Raw genomic sequence first — 18,515 nt, forward strand, 5'->3', positions numbered from 1 at the left:
GAAAAACTACAGGAATTGTGGGCTCAATCTGTTCAAGGATGCAAAGATGGATATTGAATGATTTCTCAAAATATACTTAATGCCTTTTTACAGCAAGCAAAAAGACAAGCTGAACATTATCAAAATATCTATTTTATTTTCTACAAATAAATCTGTCAACATCTCATTCAAATTAGATAAGAGCTCCATAAGGAACAGTAAGTAAGGAGCTGCCAATATCTTACTCAGTGTCAGCCGTTCAGTGTTAAGTTTAACTTAGAAAATATATGAATGGAGAATAGAAAATTATATGTACACTAAGCAGTAAAAATAGTGCAGAAATTGCCTGGAATACAAAATACATGTTCTGCTTAAATAGTATCTCTAATATCACAGTATTTAAAAGGATGCTAAAGATTTATATAAAGTTTTTATCCTAGCACAGGAAAAGTATAGTTTCCATTTAAATATATTGCAATTATACTGTGAGGTTTCACCAGCAGAATGTTCCAATGAAAGGGAACAATAAACTCAAGGCACGTTCTTGGTAATTTTACAGTCAACTTGAAACATTTGTCTATAGTAAGACCTTGTTTAGCTGCCTTTAAAATATTTAAATAATTAATCTTGCCCATATTCTGACTAACTTGTATGTTCCTGAGCCATGACATTCACTAAATAATACTCGGTGGTAAGAAAGAGAACACCTTTTTCATTAGTTTCAGGCCTTGATATTGGGTCACCTGCTGGATACTTAAATTTTCTTGCTGTGTCTATAAATAGTAATTGCATGAGACACTTCAAAATGTTTTTTCAGAGTATTACTCTTTTAATTGAGTAATTGAGCATTTACTGTAAGCTTACAATTAAATATGATTAAAGAATAGCTGAACGCATTGTGCACAGCAAATTAAGACCATTTCAATTGTTCAAAAAAATTCTGAAGTTTTTAAAAAAGAAAACATTGACGTAGCAGTTAGTGCAACGCCGTTACAGCGCCAGTGATTGGGACCGGACTTAGGTTCGAATCCCATGCTGTCTGTAAGGAATTTGTATATTCTTCCCAAATCTCTGGATTTTCTCCAGGGGTTCCTGTTTCCACCCACCGTTCAAAATGTATTGAGGTTGTCGGTTAATAGGATGCAAATTGGGCAGCACAGACTCGTGGACCCTATTTAAAAAATAAAATAAAATTTACAATTACAAATCAATTTGGGAGGCAGAACCACAAGCTTCTGCAATATAGGATGAGAATCTCAAAGACATTGAGTTGCATAATTTTAATGTTTAATTGACTGCAAAATAAGATTGAATAAGAGCAGGTCATTCAGCTCCTCGGTAAGATTATGGCCAACCTGATCTTTGGTCCCCATTCTTTGATGGTTCCCATCATAAATGGGGATGTTAGAATATAGCAATAAGTTATGAAAAATGCAGGCAGATAAAAAGTATGTTATTTTTTATAGAAGTCTGACTACTTAGCAACTGGAGGACATTTCTGCAAAATGGCATTGTTGGCAAAGCAGTTTTTATTAACTGCCAATGGCAACTTTAATTTTTCCCCAGAATTTTACTAACATTTCAATTACAGCTGGTGGCTTTTAATATTCTTGTAAATATTGTCTTTGCCAAGTTCAAGAAAGCTTCTAAAACCTCTGTTGCAAAGGTAAGAATTGTACATATTACTTAAAAATAATTTTCAAAATAGCCAGATTTTTAAAAAAAATATCCACTGAATTGAAGGTTGTTGTGTACAGGACATCCTGGGTCACTGACTTTCAGTTTATAAGATTAAATTTTGGGGGACTTCTTCTCTACTCTCATTTGTTTGTTATTTTTCATTGAAAACAAATAAAATGTAATACAGGTATTTCCTCTTATAAGTTTAAATTCAGTCCTAATGTCTTGTGAATTCCTGTGTTTCAACCAAATAACAAAACATTTTCTCTTTGGTTTGTTTACTATTGCTTACATTTAAAACTCTTAATTACAAATGCCACAGGATTCTGGAAACACCATGAAGCAGAGAGACATAATTGATCTGTAATGTGATTTACTGTGTAGCAAAGGAGATGGTTGCTTCAGGTAGATCATTAGATAAGGTGAGTAGAAACTAGGAACCTTGGCATGTTTCTAAACTATTGGCATCAAGTTGGATTCAAACCATATACCTCTCTGCACCCTGAATATGGTGTCGAAATTTAGCTACTGGGAGGAAGCAATACATGCACATAATCGCCAGAAACTAATGACTGAAAAATGGAAGAAACTTGAAGTCTTCAGTCTTTGAAGGAAAGATTGACATCATTTTTCAAAAGTTAAATGACACATTTAAGACACCAAGAAATGGATACTGCAAGAGTAGTGCAGGAGAAAATCCTGCAATCATTTAAGAAATGACTATGGAAGTTCAGAATCTCTCTGGGTACGTGAGCCAAGATGGTCAAATGATGTCCCTCATCTTTTTCCCAAATGCAGATACAATTAAATATATTTTCTGCAAACAATGCCTATCAGAGGGAATTGGTGCACTGTACCTTTGTAAACCAGCACGCAGGAAATTTTGTTAGCAAAATACAAACTGTTGGAGGAACTCAGCAAGGAAGAAATTATCAGCATTTCTGGTTGAGACACTGCACCAAAATGTTAACAATTCTTTCCCATCACCACCCCATCCACAAATGCTATTTTAACACGCTGAATTCCTCCAGCAATTTTTTTTTTGCTCCAGCCTCTAGATTAAGTTTTATTGGAGATTTGACAGTGCAGTTTGTTCATTGTTGGCCAAACCAGCGCAAAAGATCAAATGGAAAACAATCAGCTAGACTAATGCAGTTGCTAGGTTCTTTTGCACCAGTTAAAAGAATAGTGAATTCAAATCAACTCTACCACTAACATTGCTTTACAGTAATTATTATTGAAAGGCAAGTTTATTTTGCACCTGAATTTAGACTTTAAACTGTGCATTGACAATGCTTGAAAGACTTTATGCATTTAAATGTACTAAAACTATTGACTGTATGCTGTTGTTGCTGGTAAATGGACTCGTTTAAAATTAGATTCTGCATAAGGGGCAAAGACTGATTCAATCCCTTTTTTTCTGAGATGATGTTACACTCTTACAAACAAGTAATTTTATAATGTAATTTAAAAATGTTCTGAAACATTGCTGGATTGTGCTGCTCTCAAGCAGCCTTTCTCAACCTTTTTTTAGTGGCTCTGGCCCCCTTAGGACTCTGCTCAAAGTTTACGGGCCTGTGTCCTACGAAGCAGCCAGGTTTTGGCGTCTTCTGTACTGCTCTCCAACCGACTATTGAAAAGAACACAAAGGTTTTATTTAAATGTGCTGTGGCTCCTGGAGCATAGGGCCCAAGTTGAGAATGACTACCCTAGACAATTGGCATGTAAACAGCAAGTAAAGGAATAGCTTGAGACTGTACAATTGTACAGTTGTGGAATGTGGGAAATGTATTAGATTTGATGGCAGGGTGAGAATGAGTCTCCAGTTCATTTAAACAGATTGTACCTGGAATCCCACACTTCCCAATGGGCTTTGGTGGGGGCTTTGATCCTCAGGTTGTTGCCCCCAGATGTTCATGATCCATTAGACTCAAAATTGTTAATTACCAAGGTTTCAGTACCACCTTCAGCCTAGACATTGATGCAACATCCTTGTGAAGACACAGTAAATAATCTAAAATGTGCAGTTGTCTCTGGGAGTTGACATCAAATGATATCCTGCAGAAGACAAACTCCTGACAAATTGTTTTGTAGGCATGAGATTTGCAGCCTAACAATTAGAAAGAAGTATGTTCTGCTGGTTCTCTGTTGCCAAGTTGATGTTTTTCATGTAATTTTTTTTTTAGCTGATCATTCTGACCACCTGACCTGGAAGACATACAATGTTAGCCCAAAGAAGCTGGTGGATTATTTAGTTTGGAGGAGGTATTTGGCACTTCGTCACTGTGGGTCTGGTGTTGGACATTTTTTTTCTCTCTTTCCAAACAGTCTTTAAGTGGAATGCTCCAGTTTGAACATAGCTTTGCCAATGAGTGCATTTCATTTACCCTTGTAATTGTACAACTTGAAATAAAAATGAATCTTTGATTTGGTTAATTCCTATCATCATCCCACTGGCTGCAGTGGGGGACAGGGTGAAGGATTTTCCACCAGCCAAGAACTAGCAGTCCTGGAGCTAGTCTCTACTGCAGCTGTAGTGGTAGCATCTGTGGACGAACTCTGCATTCCATATGTGGGATTTGTCATTATCTCCTTTGCTTTAACTGAGGATGCACTGTTGTTGATGGGAGCTTGTGGGCTGGTCAGTAGCTTTCCACTGGTGAGTGAATCAGACTTCAAATCATGTTTCCCAGGATGAGTGAAAACCATTCTTCCCCACTGCTGCCTTTCAATAACTGAATTTGCAGGATTGAAGATGTAGACAGTATTGGGATCCCAGGCCATCGTAGGTGGCAACAACTGTTGCTCCACGATATTTTTACAGTAAATAAAAGCAGTGCTGCGAATCTAAAGGAGAAAGCAAACAGTTTATACGCTGTGATACAAACTACCCGTTGTTGACCAACATTTTCTGTCCTAAATCTGTTATAAATGTTTTTACATTTTACCATCTCTCATTATTTTAAAACGTGCTGTTTGAGTAACTACTATTTAATAAATAGGGATATAAAAGTCAAGAACTTGGAGTAATTGACAAAAAAAAAGAAGTTTGCCCTGCTACTATTTAAGGTAGCTAAATTTCTAACTTAACAGGAGATGTGCATTTATTGACTGGAGTCCCAATTTGATCTTCCCCCTCCAAGGATATTAACTGTTAATTTATTGAGTAGATGGGGATTGTGCAAGAGGGTGGAGGATACTGTATGTTTGATTGTAGGAGGACGAATCAAACTTGAAAGCATTGGAAAAAAATTGGGATTGTTAATTCTTTTTCTCTACTGAATTTAATATTTTACACACCGGGGGGGCGGGGGGGCTTCCATGTTAATGTGAAGCTATCAGCTGCTGTTTTACTCATTTGCCTTTTAGAGAGTTAAGAGTCAATGGGGTTAGTTGGTTCTGCTTATTTTTAAAATAATTTTCCAGGAGAGGATTTTGTTTTCTGACTGCATAGTTAGACACGATCTCGAGGCAAGTTGGTTGTTGGTCATCAGAAATAATGAGTCTGTCATCATTATTTGTGTATATTCTGCTTATATGAGAATATAAAAAGCAAAAAGGCAAACAAGCTACATGTATTTTATCTATATTTCTGAAGTTTCAATCATGCATTTGGTTGAAGCTCATTTCAGGTGTAATTATTATGCTTTGGGACTAAAGGTGTCTTTAGCTTGAAGCTTCTGCTAAATAGTTGTTACGTTAATGTGTAGATCAGTAATGTTGAGACTTGCTCCTACCTGTGCTTTCTTTAGCAGATCAGTTGTAACAACGAACCAGTCAGGACTCAGTCTTTCCACTTCCAAGCTGATGATCGCCAAGGCAAGCGTGGAACCTCTGAACTGCAGTAACTGGTGGCAGGCCATGCAGTGCTGCAGCTGCCTAGTTAAGAGTGCGGCATGGAGAGAGGGTTTCATCTGAGGCCACTGATCAAGGAGATGGGGTCGGCTGGACATCACCATGGCATGGAACTGGACAATAGAAACAAAGGCTTAGGTTAGATCCTAGGAGCAAAAAAAAAATCAACCTGAATTATCATTTACCCCTGGCAGCTGCAAGACAGGTCTATCTGGGTTGTACCCAAATTTTCCTGTGCGTGGGGGACATCAACCAAACATGGTGTTAAAGTGTTGAGACAGCAATCTGGGAATTCAAATCTAGTCAAAATGCAGGAACCTCCAGTATCCAACATATGAGGTAGTTGCAATGAATAATTGGAAGTGATCAATCATTAAAGCTCTTCAGAAGTTGTGTGAAACAATAACAAACCAAGCGTGGAACTGAAAAGAAGTACGTTAAGAGAAACAATTGTTGACACTTTATTTGCAAAGACTAGAAAATCAAGAAAGTGGTGAAAGGATGAAATCTTGTGCAGGGTTTGGTCTTGCAAAAAGTTGGGAAGGTAAAGGTCGTGGCAGAAAATAGGAGTGTAGATAGTGGAGGTTCCAACATACCTGTTTAATCATTAGCTATGACCTGATCGAGGGGTCCAAAACATGTTATGGGTAAAATTGGCTGAAGGGCACAAAGACATGGTGTTTGATTGTTTTCAATGACAGTCTATTCATCACTGTATTACATTGCCCAGTGCATGTGCAGAAGGTTATGCCCTGCCTCCTTCATGATGCCTCTTCAAATTATAAAAATGACAGCAGTAATTGAACCTTCAACCACCATTGATAACTCTTTGACAGTGAACTGTAACCATTGCCTTTTGCTAGACAGATATTCGTAGAAACCAATATCAGTGTTGTTCGTGCTTCTGCTTCACAGGTACTTGTGGCAATAGCATAAAAATGTTGAATCTATTTTAAAATTGCTGATGCTTCTGTACCCGTCTGCACATCTCTCAGCTCCAACGTAATACTTCATGATCAAAATTCCTGACTGCTGAATGCTTACTATGTTCAAAAAGTCTACAGGTGTGGCTGTGTAAAGGTCCCATTGTAACTTCTTCAGTATGATCCTTTCCATCCTCACAACCTCGCTGGTGGTACAGCCACTGGCACTCTTCCCTGTGAGGTCCTTGAGCAGCAGGGTGACCTGTTAAATAATGAATAAATAATAGTCATTTCCGTACAGAATGTCTTTTTTTTTGTGTAGACTTTCATTAGCTCAGTTTTAAAGATATGTTTTAAAAATGTAAAACAAGGATTAGATGAAAAAAGGAGCCAGGATAATATTACAACAGTGAGGCTATCACATGGTCTATTGACCATATGGGTATGTTAATGGTTTTAGGAAATACTTGTATTTAAGAGCTTTCTCACCTGCAAATTTAATAGACTTGGTCTGACAAAATGAACAAATTTTAAAAGTATATATAAAAAAAGCTACAACATTTGGCATATCATGTCCACATAGGCAAACTATAACAAAGGCGCCACAGCTGTTTCAAGGGTCACATCACTCCCAAACATCTGATGCAATGGATAATGAACATTTATTTTGACTGCATTTGTGGGAATGATAGTTGAAGAGAATTAACATGATTCTTATAATGCAGCATCACTAGAATTGTGCTAATAAGGTTATTGAATGCGTAAATGTTTGAGAAATTTGCATGTATAAATTGACAAGAGAACATCTAGTGAAAACAATGCATTAACTGCCCTAAGTAATGCACAGGAAGAGGCAATGCAACAATGTCATGCAAAACAGTAAGAAATGCTTTATCAATTAAAGCTACTATTAAATTGTATGGAGGAATGAATATTGGACTATTACAGAATTTTACAGTGTATGAAATGGCTATTCAGCCATTATGTTTTTGCCAGCCCATAAACAGGTCAAGGAACAAAAGAAAACAAACCTCATCTTCCTCGTTGATTTTGGCTGCGATGAACAAACAGGAAATGGCAATGCACCGAAGATACTTTGGTTGAGCCTGGACAAATAACAAATGTGGATGTAATTTAATCAAGATCAGTACTGTACTTTTTTGTTTACTAAAGAATGTAATGTAAATAAATAAATTGTTAATGTGTAGAAAAGGCTTTGGCAAAAAAATTAAATACAAAAATGTAGAACAGGAAAAATTCAGCTTTTTAAGCCTGCTCATTCAATATAATTATGGCTGATCATTTACTAAACACAGTCAGCTGCAGGAGCTCAACCAATCAAGCAGTATCCATGGGAGAAAAAGAATGGTCAATCTTTCAAGCCGAAACCCTTTATCAAGATTGGGGAAATGTACATTCCCCAGATATGTTTCCCCAGTCTTGATAAAGGATTTTGGTCAATGTTTTGAGCCATTTTCTTTTTCTTCCATGGATCTTGCTTGACATAGTGAGTTCATCCAACTAAGTTTTGCTTCATCTTCCAGCTTCTGCTGTCTCCTGTGGTTAACCCTTTGTTTTGATATCATTAGATTCTCCCTCCAAATACTGTAATGCCTTTCTCTCTGGACGTCTATCCTGCAGTAGAGCGTGCAGGGACTCACAACCCCTCTGAATAAAGAAATGTCTTCTCATCCCATTCCTTAATATTTTACCATGTATACTAGGATGTGACCACAATATAGAGTCACAGCCAAGGGAAACGTCCAGTCATGCCTCAGTTTTGCATTTTTCTAGAGATCGCTACTTATTCTTTTGCGTTCTAGTGCATGGAGGTGTCGTCAATCCATTCTCTCACTGCTGCCATTCCAGGAATCAAACTGGCGAATCTTTGCATTTCTTCAATGTCAACTATTTCTTCAATAAGATCAAAACTTTATACAGCATGCTAGGTCTCACCAAAATGTTATTTCTCCTCTCACACTTTCCCAAAAGCTGAAATATATGTCCCTTTATCATTGTACGATTAACTAATAGGAAAAGCTTCTCGCAAATCTTGTGCATCTCGAGCAGGGTGTTCCTCAGTCTAACATTATGGATGAAATCTCTCATCCCAAAACCTTGAGTAAATCTCCTTTGCAATCCTTTCAAGCACCTTCACATCTTCGAAAATTTAGCGAGAGTAACTCCAGGCCAAACTCTAGTTATGGCCTGATGGAGCTTTATAAAGGTTCAGCATAACTCCTCAGCTTTAGCACTGAATATCTCGCACAAATCCCACACAATTTTGCTAATTATTTCTCAAAATGTCCTGCCACCTTCAAAGATTTAAGCATGCAAATCCCCAGGTCTCATTGTTCCTACACAAATTAGAACTGTGCTTTTCAACCTATATTGCCTCTCTCAAGATCTTCTGCCACAGTCCACCTGCTCACCTTTATCTGCATTAATACTATTTTCCACTTGTTTCCTTTTACTGCTAACCTATCGATGATGATTTTGGATGAGAGTTTGGGATCACTGGCTAATTTTTAACCTTTATTCTGATTTTCAAGTAATTAATTTACTCTAAAATAAGTAGTAGTTTTTTTTTCTTTCCACTCACATCCCACTTTAAGTATTCCCTATGCCATAGGTGCTCTGTGATTAGTAAGGCATTGCTTAAAGTGGGATGTGGGTGGAAAAACCTTCCCTTCCCACTCACATCCCACCTTAAGCAATCCCTTACCAATCACAGAGCACTTATGGCATAGGGAATATTTAAAGTAGTATGTGAGTAGAAAGAAAAAAAGGTCGAGAACCACTGCCCTAAAGCCATCTACTCTTGTATTTATCTCTCCAAATCCAAGAGGAAAAAAACCTACTCACATTTACTCTATTTCCCTCGTCATTGTGTAAACCTCTATCAAGTCACCCCTCATTCTTCTACACTCTAAGAAATAAAGTCCCAACCTATTTAATCTTTCCCTGTAACTCAACTCCTGAAGACCCAACAACATCCTATTAATCTCTTCTCTCTTTCAATCCTTCCTGTAGTTTGGCAACCAGAACTACTCACAATAATCTAAATTTGGCCTCACCAATGTCTTATGCAACCTCACTATAACATCCCAACTCCTCTACTCAATACCTTGATTTATGAAAACCAAGATGCCAAAAGCTTTCTTTGCAACCCTATCTATTTGTGATGCCACTTTCATGGAATTGTATCTTCATTTCCAGATCCCCCTGTTCCTCCACACTCCTCAGTGCTCTACCATTTACTATGTATGTCCTACCTTGGTTTGTCCTTCCAAAATGCAAAACCCCACACTTGTCTGCATTAAATTCCATCTATCATGTTCTGGCCTATTTTTTTTCAATTGGTCCAGGTCCCTCTGCAAGCTTTGAAAGCCTGCCTTGCTGTCCAATCTTAGTGTCATCAACAAACTTGCTGATCTAATTTCCCACATTATCATCCAGATCATTGATATAGACAAGAAACAACAATTGTCCCAGCACCGATCCTTGAGGCACACTGCTAATCACAGGCCTCCATTCTGAGAAGCAGTCATCAACTACCACTCTGTGTCTTCTCCCAAACAGCCAATTTCGAACCTATGTTACAACCTTGCATACCTAGTGTCTGAAAGTTTTGAACTAACTTCCCATGTGGGACCTTGTCAAAAGCATTACTAAAGTTAATGTAAACAACATCCACAGCCTTTTCTTCATCTACTTTCTTCATAAACCTCATTGAGAATCTCTATTTATTAAACACTACCTACCATGCACAAAGCCATGCTGATTATCTGTAATCAGCCCTTGGCTGCCCATATACTTGTATATCCGATCACTCAACACCCTCCAATAATTTACCTACTGCTGACGTCAGGCTCACCAGCCTGGAATCATCTTAACAAACCTCAATATAAATAATAATTAAATATTTTAGCCTACCTTCCAAGCATATACAAACTTATTTGGCCTTAATAGGTTCTACCTGATTATAAATTAAGAGGTGGATTTTTTTTGGAGGGGGGGGGTTCTCTCATCCTTTTATTTCCATTTAACTGTGCTATTCCCTTTACCAGCCTTAATTTCGCATCATTTCCAATCTCCAGTTGTAGCAGCCTGGGTCTCGACTGAAGAACAGGCACAGCTGCTTTATATACCTTTTCCTTCCCCTCCATTGGAGCCACATAAACAGAAAAACTGGCTCTTGGCCCAAAGTCATCAAACACGACTAGACCAATTTTATTATCCCTCATTCTCATCAATTTACCCTTCCTGTACATTGGAGGCAATTTACAAAGGGCAGTTAATCTTCCAACTTCCACATTTTTGGGTAATAGGCAGAAAGTCCAAAGTCCACCATCAGAAGCCAGGATTGAAACTAGATTGCTGGATGGAGCACTGAGGCAGGAACCGAATACACTATGCCACAATAACACCCTGGTTTTGCATGGCTTCCATTTCCTTTCAGTGAAAACCTGAGACCTCTCCTCAAAGAATACCTATCATTCTGTTGTTGTTTATGTTTTTCTGTCAAATGTTTGGTTCTAATAAACTCTGACTCAGTCTCATCCGTTTCTTCTCCATTCCTGAATTAAAACTTGTGGTACAATGCTTCCTTGGTCTCTTGTAATGATGAAGGAAGTTCTAAACAATTTCAAAATTTCCTCCTCCATTTTTCCTTTTAACATTATCCTAAATAATACTTGGGTAATTAAAATCATTCAATATCACTATTCCATAATTTTCAAACATCCGTTATTTTCTTGCAGATCGTAACTCCACCCTTGTTCTTGTATTCCTCAAAGTCTTTGCTAATCTGCCTCACTAATATGGCTTCTCGTACTATTAAACACACAGGCTCATTATCCTGAAAGTTATTTTTAATATCACAACTGTACTTGTTGCCCTACCTGCATATTCCATAATTCCCTTGGTGTCCATAATTCCACTGCTCTCCGTCCAGAACATTATTGAGTAAATGAACTTCCACTAACTGTCATAGAGAATTAGTGTGACAAGGCAGAACTTCTCTTCTGAAGCAGAAGGCAATTTACTGTAAACTCCACAAGGATGTTATATCAAATAGAAATAGCATTCCAATCTCTCCCATTCTTTATCTTACAAATATATCAAAGACAAAATTCACTGAATACATTTTAAAAGGGAGGCATTTTAAGAATTTTGAGATTTATGTTGTTCTAAACCAGGCCTCTAGAAGGTGCACAAGGAAGCTCTCATGTCGACATACTGTACAATATAGATGAGTACTTTAAATTAAATTATACATTACTAAACCCTTCAAATTAATCCAAAACAGAAATAATTAAGGCAATTTCAATAACTGGGTAAATAAATCTTACCTTGACAGATGCTAAAAGGCGGTCAAGAATGCTAACAGCGAAAAAGAAGGTCTCGGGATAATAACCAAACTTTGAGCACAAGTCCCTGAGCCACAAAACCACATTCTCCCTCTGCAGTGGATTTATTGTTTGATCCTGTTTTTAAAAAAGGATATATTAACAAGATGAAAATCCAAAAGACACCAACATGCAATGGAAAAACTGCAGCAATCAAAATCTTCCAATAAATCAACAACTCTGATTGTGACTGGTGTTGGATGACTGTTTCTAGAAGCCATGGCCAAAATCTGCTTTTTACAAGATATAACCACCCACATCAGCAGGTTCTGGCTGAACATTTGTCTGTCAGGAGCCAGAGATTGTAATCAGCGTGAGGACTGCATGCTCAAGACTACTTGTACTAGTGTGAAAGAAAAATGAACAACCTCTTAATCAGGATACAGGTTGTTCCACAAACAAACAAAAATAATAGATTGCACTGTTTCCTATTAGTTAACTAGGAGTTAAGTGTCTGTTTCAAAAATATATCCACAAACGAGACCACTGGAAATATTTAGGAATAATTATTGCCATCGCATTGTTCTATTTGGGATTTTTTTTTAGCCACTGTATAGATTGAAAAGATATTTTATTAGAACACTACTTTTCTTCCATTAAAGCATATAAAGTATAAAAATGTACAATTTGTTGCTTGAGTTTTTTTCCCAGCAGAATGACGCCATCCTAGATTTTGGTGGAGAAGAACATCTCACGGCATTGTCCTTTGGCTAGGCTTAATCCTGTACTCTTCTACTCAAACAACACTGCTCAATGACTTGCTGAGGAACTTAGTCGATAATATTACAAGTGCAGGAAACAGAGCATTTGTGACCTGAATAAATGGAGCAATTCATTAATCAAATGGAAGAGGAAATATAGATTAGATGGGGTAAAATCAATATCAGATCAGACACAAATGACTAATAAAGAGAGTGAATGATTGTAGTTTAGGGAGAAAGAAAATTAAGGAAAATTGTAGCTCTTAAAATCTTATTCAAATACATTTGGCAGTAGTTAATTTCCAGTGCCAGATGGTTTGATTATTTGTCATTAATAATGTCATCATGAATAGTAAATTTTCAATGATACAACTTGTTGGGAGTTTGGTTTTTGCACATCACATTTGACCACTATTATCACTTTTTTTTTCAGTTTAAAATGCATTGTAGCCTCACTTGGACAGCAAATTTGCACTCAACTGTACATTTGAAAGAGGCAAGAGGGGCCTGGAAAAGATCCCATTGAATGGCCAGCAGTTCTTTTGAAAGGGCAAAGAGGCAGATTACAGAAGCCTGGTCTTTTAGAAAGTTGTTTGTACATACCAAGGTCCCAATCTTCAATTTAGAAAGCACTCTTTCATTTTTCATAAATTGCACTTGTATTGAATACGTTAGCATCTCAGAAAATTCCCAAAGCATTTGACAGTCAATTAAGAGATTTGTGTAGTCAGTATTGTAACTTGAAAATACAGTAACCATAATGTGTGCAGTGCATCGATTACCATGGTCACTTTATCACTGTTTGTGATATTGAGGGATAATGATTTTTTATTCCTCTTCCTTTCAAAATACTGCCAAGAAAGCCACCTGATAGATAACTAGCTACCTCTAGATCCTACAGATGTGGTTTAATCAATATTAGATGAATTGAGAAATGTCCCAATTAAAATAAATGCATTTTCTTTGACAATCCTTCAGTTAACCTTTCCAACATTCTTTCAATTTGAAACCATGAAAAGTTCTTCAAAGAGTAGTTTATTCATTTCCCCACCCTCAAAGCCGGTCAGGACTGACATCTAAAATCCAATATAAATGGTTTGATCTTTAGTCTACTTCCAGGCATTTGCCCTATTTTAGTGCGTCATCTTCCCATTACTAAGTGTGGATAATCAACATCCTGTTGAAGACCTTGCCCACATCTAAACGCAACAATAGATGAAATAAGTAGTTTTAAAATGGAGGAAAATGGCCACACGTAATCCAAATTGTAAAATATAGCGAATTATGTCACAACAGGAGTAAAACTTCCAGATAGTTAAGCTAGGCTTCAAAGTCATAGACAACATAAAGGAGAGATCTTGACATTAGATCTGGAGCTGATACAAAGTGCACTGCACACTACCTGGTTACTGCAAGTCCTGAAAAGAGGTACTTTCCATAATTTAGCCTCCTTGGAGAGTGCAGCATCAAGGAGGAAAGCAAGCCTCTGGCCATCTAAGGGCCCATGACATTTCATGGCATCGACAGGACAATCCAGGTTGCCAGGCACAAGGACCTAGAAGCAGAGAGATTTACTTTGAAACAGCCTGTACAAAACAATTTCTACAACAAAAGATTAATTGCAAGAATGAACGGCCAACTTCCAAAGACATAAAAGCCCAATGGGGGTTGTGAGCTACAAACATGCAACTAAACAACGCATGAATCTCACAAAGTCGGAAAACAGGCAGGGTTCAAAATTATTAATTTGCTTAGAAGGCAAAAACAATTCTGCAACAGGAGATGGTGCTTTAAAAACAAAATAAAAATAACAAATCAAAACCAGCATGTTCCTCATGAAATTTGTAGATACAGTGAAACCCCGTTATAATGTAATCATCTTGAGTCCAAGAAATGCTATCGCTAAAAAAAGGAGGTTGTGCTAAATCGAGGTTACTTCCATATACTTATACAACCTGCCTCACCTCTATTTTGGCCAAATCCCTGTCCTACCTGCACAACCTGGTCACATTCCGGCTGCGTTACCTGGGCAACAGCTCCCTGCAAGGGCAGAAACTTCGGCAACTGTATCAGCTGTGGGTGCTGGCCATGGTGGAAGAGAGCACACTGCCGCCAGCGCGCAGCCTAGCCCTACTGCGCCTGGACAACAACCCGCTGGCTACTGTGGTCCAGTGTGTGTGTCTCCGGCTGAGGGCCAGACGGTGTATTTCAGGTGCTGCGTAGACTCATTGCGTCATATCCAAATTCGCATCAAATCGGGGCACGTTTAAAAATAAAAATTGTGGTTTAACATAACATAATAACATAACAATTACAGCATGGAAACAGGCCATTAGGCCCTTCTAGTCCGCACCGAACCAAACACCCCTCTCTAGTCCCACCTCCCTGCACAATGCCCATAACCCTCCATCTTCTTCTCATCCATATACCTGTCCAATCTTTTCTTAAATAATACAATTGACTCCGCCGTCACTATTTCTCCCGGAACCTCATTCCACACGGCTACCACTCTCTGAGTAAAGAAGTTCCCCCTCATGTTACCTCTAAACCTCTGCCCCTTAATTCTTAACTCATGTCCTCTTGTTTTAATCTTTCCTCCTCTTAACGGAAATAGTCTATCCACATCTACTCTGTCTATCCCTTTCATAATCTTAAATACTTCTATCAAATCCCCTCTCAACCTTCTACGCTCCAAAGAATAAAGACCTAATCTGTCCAATCTCTCCCTATACTCTAGATGCTTAAACCCAGGTAACATTCTGGTAAACCTTCTCTGCACTCTCTCCACTCTGTTTATATCCTTCCTATAATTAGGTGACCAGAACTGCACACAGAACTCCAAATTAGGCCGCACCAACGTCTTATACAATCTCAACATCACCTCCCAACTCCTATATAAAGGCCAGCATACTAAAAGCCTTATTCACCACCCTATTCACGTGAGTTTCTACCTTCAGGGAATGATGTACTGTTACTCCTAAATCTTTCTGCTCTTCTGTATTTCTCAGTGCTCTCCCATTTACCACGCATGTCCTGTTCTGATTCTTCTTACCAAAATGAAGCACCTCACACTTATCAGCATTAAATTCCATCTGCCATTTTTCAGCCCACTTTTATAAGCAGCCCAAATCCCTCTGCAATCCTTGAAAACCTTCTTCATTATCCACTATTCCACCTATCTTAGTATCGTCTGCATATTTACTCATCCAATTCACCACCCCATCATCTAGATCATTAATGTATATAATGAACAACAATGGACCCAATACAGATCCTTGAGGCACACCACTGGTCACCGGCCTCCAACCTGACAGACAATTATCCACTACCACTCTCTGGCCTCTCCCTTTCAGCCAATGTTCAATCCATTTGACTATCTCAAAATTTATACCTAAAGACTGCACCTTCTTAACTAACCTTCCATGTGGTACCTTATCGAAGGCCTTACTGAAGTCCATATAGACAACATCCACTGCGCTACCCTCATCCACATTCCGAGTCACCTCTTCAAAAAATTCAATCAGATTGGTCAAACATGACCTTCCTCCCACAAATCCATGTTGAGTGCTCCTGATCAGACCCTGTCTATCCAGATGTTTATAAGTACTATCTCTAAGAATTTTCTCCATTAATTTACCTACCACAGACGTCAAACTTACAGGCCGATAGTTGCCAGGCTTCCTCCTTGAACCCTTTTTAAATAACGGAACCACATGCGCAATGCGCCAATCCTCCGGCACTATCCCCATATCTAATGACATTTGGAAAATTACCACCAGAGCCTCTGCTATTTCCTCCTTCACTTCTCTCAATGTCCTGGGGAAGATCCCGTCTGGTCCTGGAGACTTATCCACCTTTATATTCTTCAAAAGCCCTAAAACTACATCTTTTGTAATCTCTATATTCCCCATATTTACCCAATTTGCTTTTTTTATCTCACATCTCCCAATATCCTTCTCCTTAGTGAATACCGAAGAAAAGAAACTGTTCAATATCTCCCCCATTTCTCTAGGCTCCACACACAGTTTTCCGCTCTGATTCTCTAAGGGACTAATTTTGTCTCTAGCTTTCCTTTTACCATTAACATATTTGTAGAACTCTTTTGGATTAGTTTTCACCCTGCTTGCCATAGTTTCCTCGTACCTTCTTTTGGCTTTCCTAATTCCTCTCTTAAGATTCCTCTTACATTCAATGTATCTTTCAAACATCTCCTTAACTCCATGCTTCTTATATCTAATGTATGCCTCCCTTTTTCTTCGAACCAAGTTTCCAATATTCCTTGAAAACCACGGCTCTCTCAAACCTTTTGCCCCTCCTTTTAACCTAACAGGAACATAAAGCTTTTGCACTCTCAAAATCTGATCTTTAAAAGACTTCCATCTCTCTACTACATCCTTCCCATAAAACAAATTGTCCCAATGCACACCCTGCAAGTCCTTTCGCATCTCCTCAAATCTAGCTTTTCCCCAATCAAAAACCTCAACCCTTGGCCCTGACTTCTCTCTTTCCATAATGACATTGAAGCTGATGGCATTATGATCACTGGACCTGAAGTGCTCGCCAACACTAACCTCCGTCACTTGACCCATCCCACTTGCCAACAGTAGATCTAACACTGCTCCTTCTCTGGTTGGCACCTCTACATATTGTTGTAAAAAACTATCTTGCACACATTTCACAAACTCTAACCCATCCAGTCCTTTCACAGAATGTGTTTCCCAATCTATATGTGGAAAATTAAAATCTCCCATAATTACAACCCTGTGCTTATCACAAATATCTACTATCTCCCTACAGATTTGCTCCTCTAGGTCTCGGTCCCCTCTGGGTGGTCTATAATGACATTGTAACCTCTCCTTTCCTACTCCTCAGTTCCACCCAAATAGCCTCCGTGGATGTGCCCTCTAATCTATCCTTCCTAGGCACCGCTGTAATATTTTCCCTGACAAGCAATGCAACCCCACCTCCTCTTGCCCCTCCGACTCTATCACACCTAAAACAACGAAACCCAGGGATATTCAACTGCCAATCACATCCCTCCTGCAACCATGTCTCACTAATCGCTACCACATCATACTTCCAAGTATCAATCCACACCTTCAGCTCATCCACCTTTTTTTACAATACTCCTGGCATTAAAATATATGAATTTCAGAGATTTCCCAATTTTTAATCCCTGTTTTCCCTCATCTTTAATAACAACATTATTTACTTTTCCTGCCAATTGCCCTTCATCTTCTTCCAGAGCATTTCCCTTCTCTATCACCTGCCCATCCATATTCAAATACTTACTACAAACTTTCTTTGTTTGCATTCTAACCTTCTCCTTACTGCTCTGTACTATTTTGTTCCCTCCCCCCAACCATAAAAAAATGACATTGTACTTCTGTAATGGAGGATTAAAACCATGTACTCAGATGCTTTTTGTTTATGTGGAACTGACGACACTGGGTCCACACGCAGGTCACCTTACTTTCAGAACTAGCAGATGTAATTAAACTCAGCCATGGGGACTTATCTGAAGATACACTTTGAAATGGAATTCCACCGTGAGGCCCAGGGAAAGCAGTTGTCAAATACGACACTCTGAAATTGACGTATTGGTCACAACCTGTCTTGCTCAAGAAGTTTTAATGAGTCCTTGTATCTACGAGATAAACCAGGATATCATAGCATCCTGCTCCATAATAATTAATCTTCTAAATTGTAGAATAGTATGCTCAGCTTTGATTTTGACTGACAAATGTTAGAGGGAGTGGGTGCATGATTAATTGTTTTTGGGGTATAAAAGTCTGTGGTCCTGCTGCTGAAGTTTAGACTCTCCGAGGGGTGGGAACACCCCTTGTCAAGAAGGAAGAACAGCCAGAGTCCGAGCAACGTCCCGGTCGGGGGAGGTGGAGAAGCTGCTACCAGCGCCCTGACAACCTACTACAAGTGTGCAGTTGTTGCCTCGCTTCGGCAGTTGG

General features: G+C 38.6%; 1 protein-coding gene across 2 annotated transcripts in view; it reads right to left on the reverse strand.

Annotated features, from left to right (window-relative positions):
- Nucleotides 1-114: 114 nt before the first annotated feature.
- The window catches only part of LOC138743235 (cyclin-I-like), a 32,621-nt gene continuing 14,220 nt past the window's right edge, over nt 115-18,515 (reverse strand). For both annotated transcript variants that reach the window (XM_069898208.1, XM_069898209.1), the window contains exons 2-7: nt 13,952-14,104; nt 11,792-11,926; nt 7,469-7,543; nt 6,559-6,699; nt 5,397-5,627; nt 115-4,506 (exon numbers count right to left, since the gene is read on the reverse strand). In XM_069898208.1, the coding sequence (XP_069754309.1) occupies nt 4,105-4,506; nt 5,397-5,627; nt 6,559-6,699; nt 7,469-7,543; nt 11,792-11,926; nt 13,952-14,065 (1,098 nt within the window). In that variant the 5' untranslated portion in view covers nt 14,066-14,104 and the 3' untranslated portion in view covers nt 115-4,104. The remainder of the gene's footprint in view (nt 4,507-5,396; nt 5,628-6,558; nt 6,700-7,468; nt 7,544-11,791; nt 11,927-13,951; nt 14,105-18,515) is intronic.

This window comes from Narcine bancroftii, chromosome 9, assembly GCF_036971445.1.
Source record: "Narcine bancroftii isolate sNarBan1 chromosome 9, sNarBan1.hap1, whole genome shotgun sequence".
NCBI lineage: Eukaryota > Metazoa > Chordata > Chondrichthyes > Torpediniformes > Narcinidae > Narcine > Narcine bancroftii.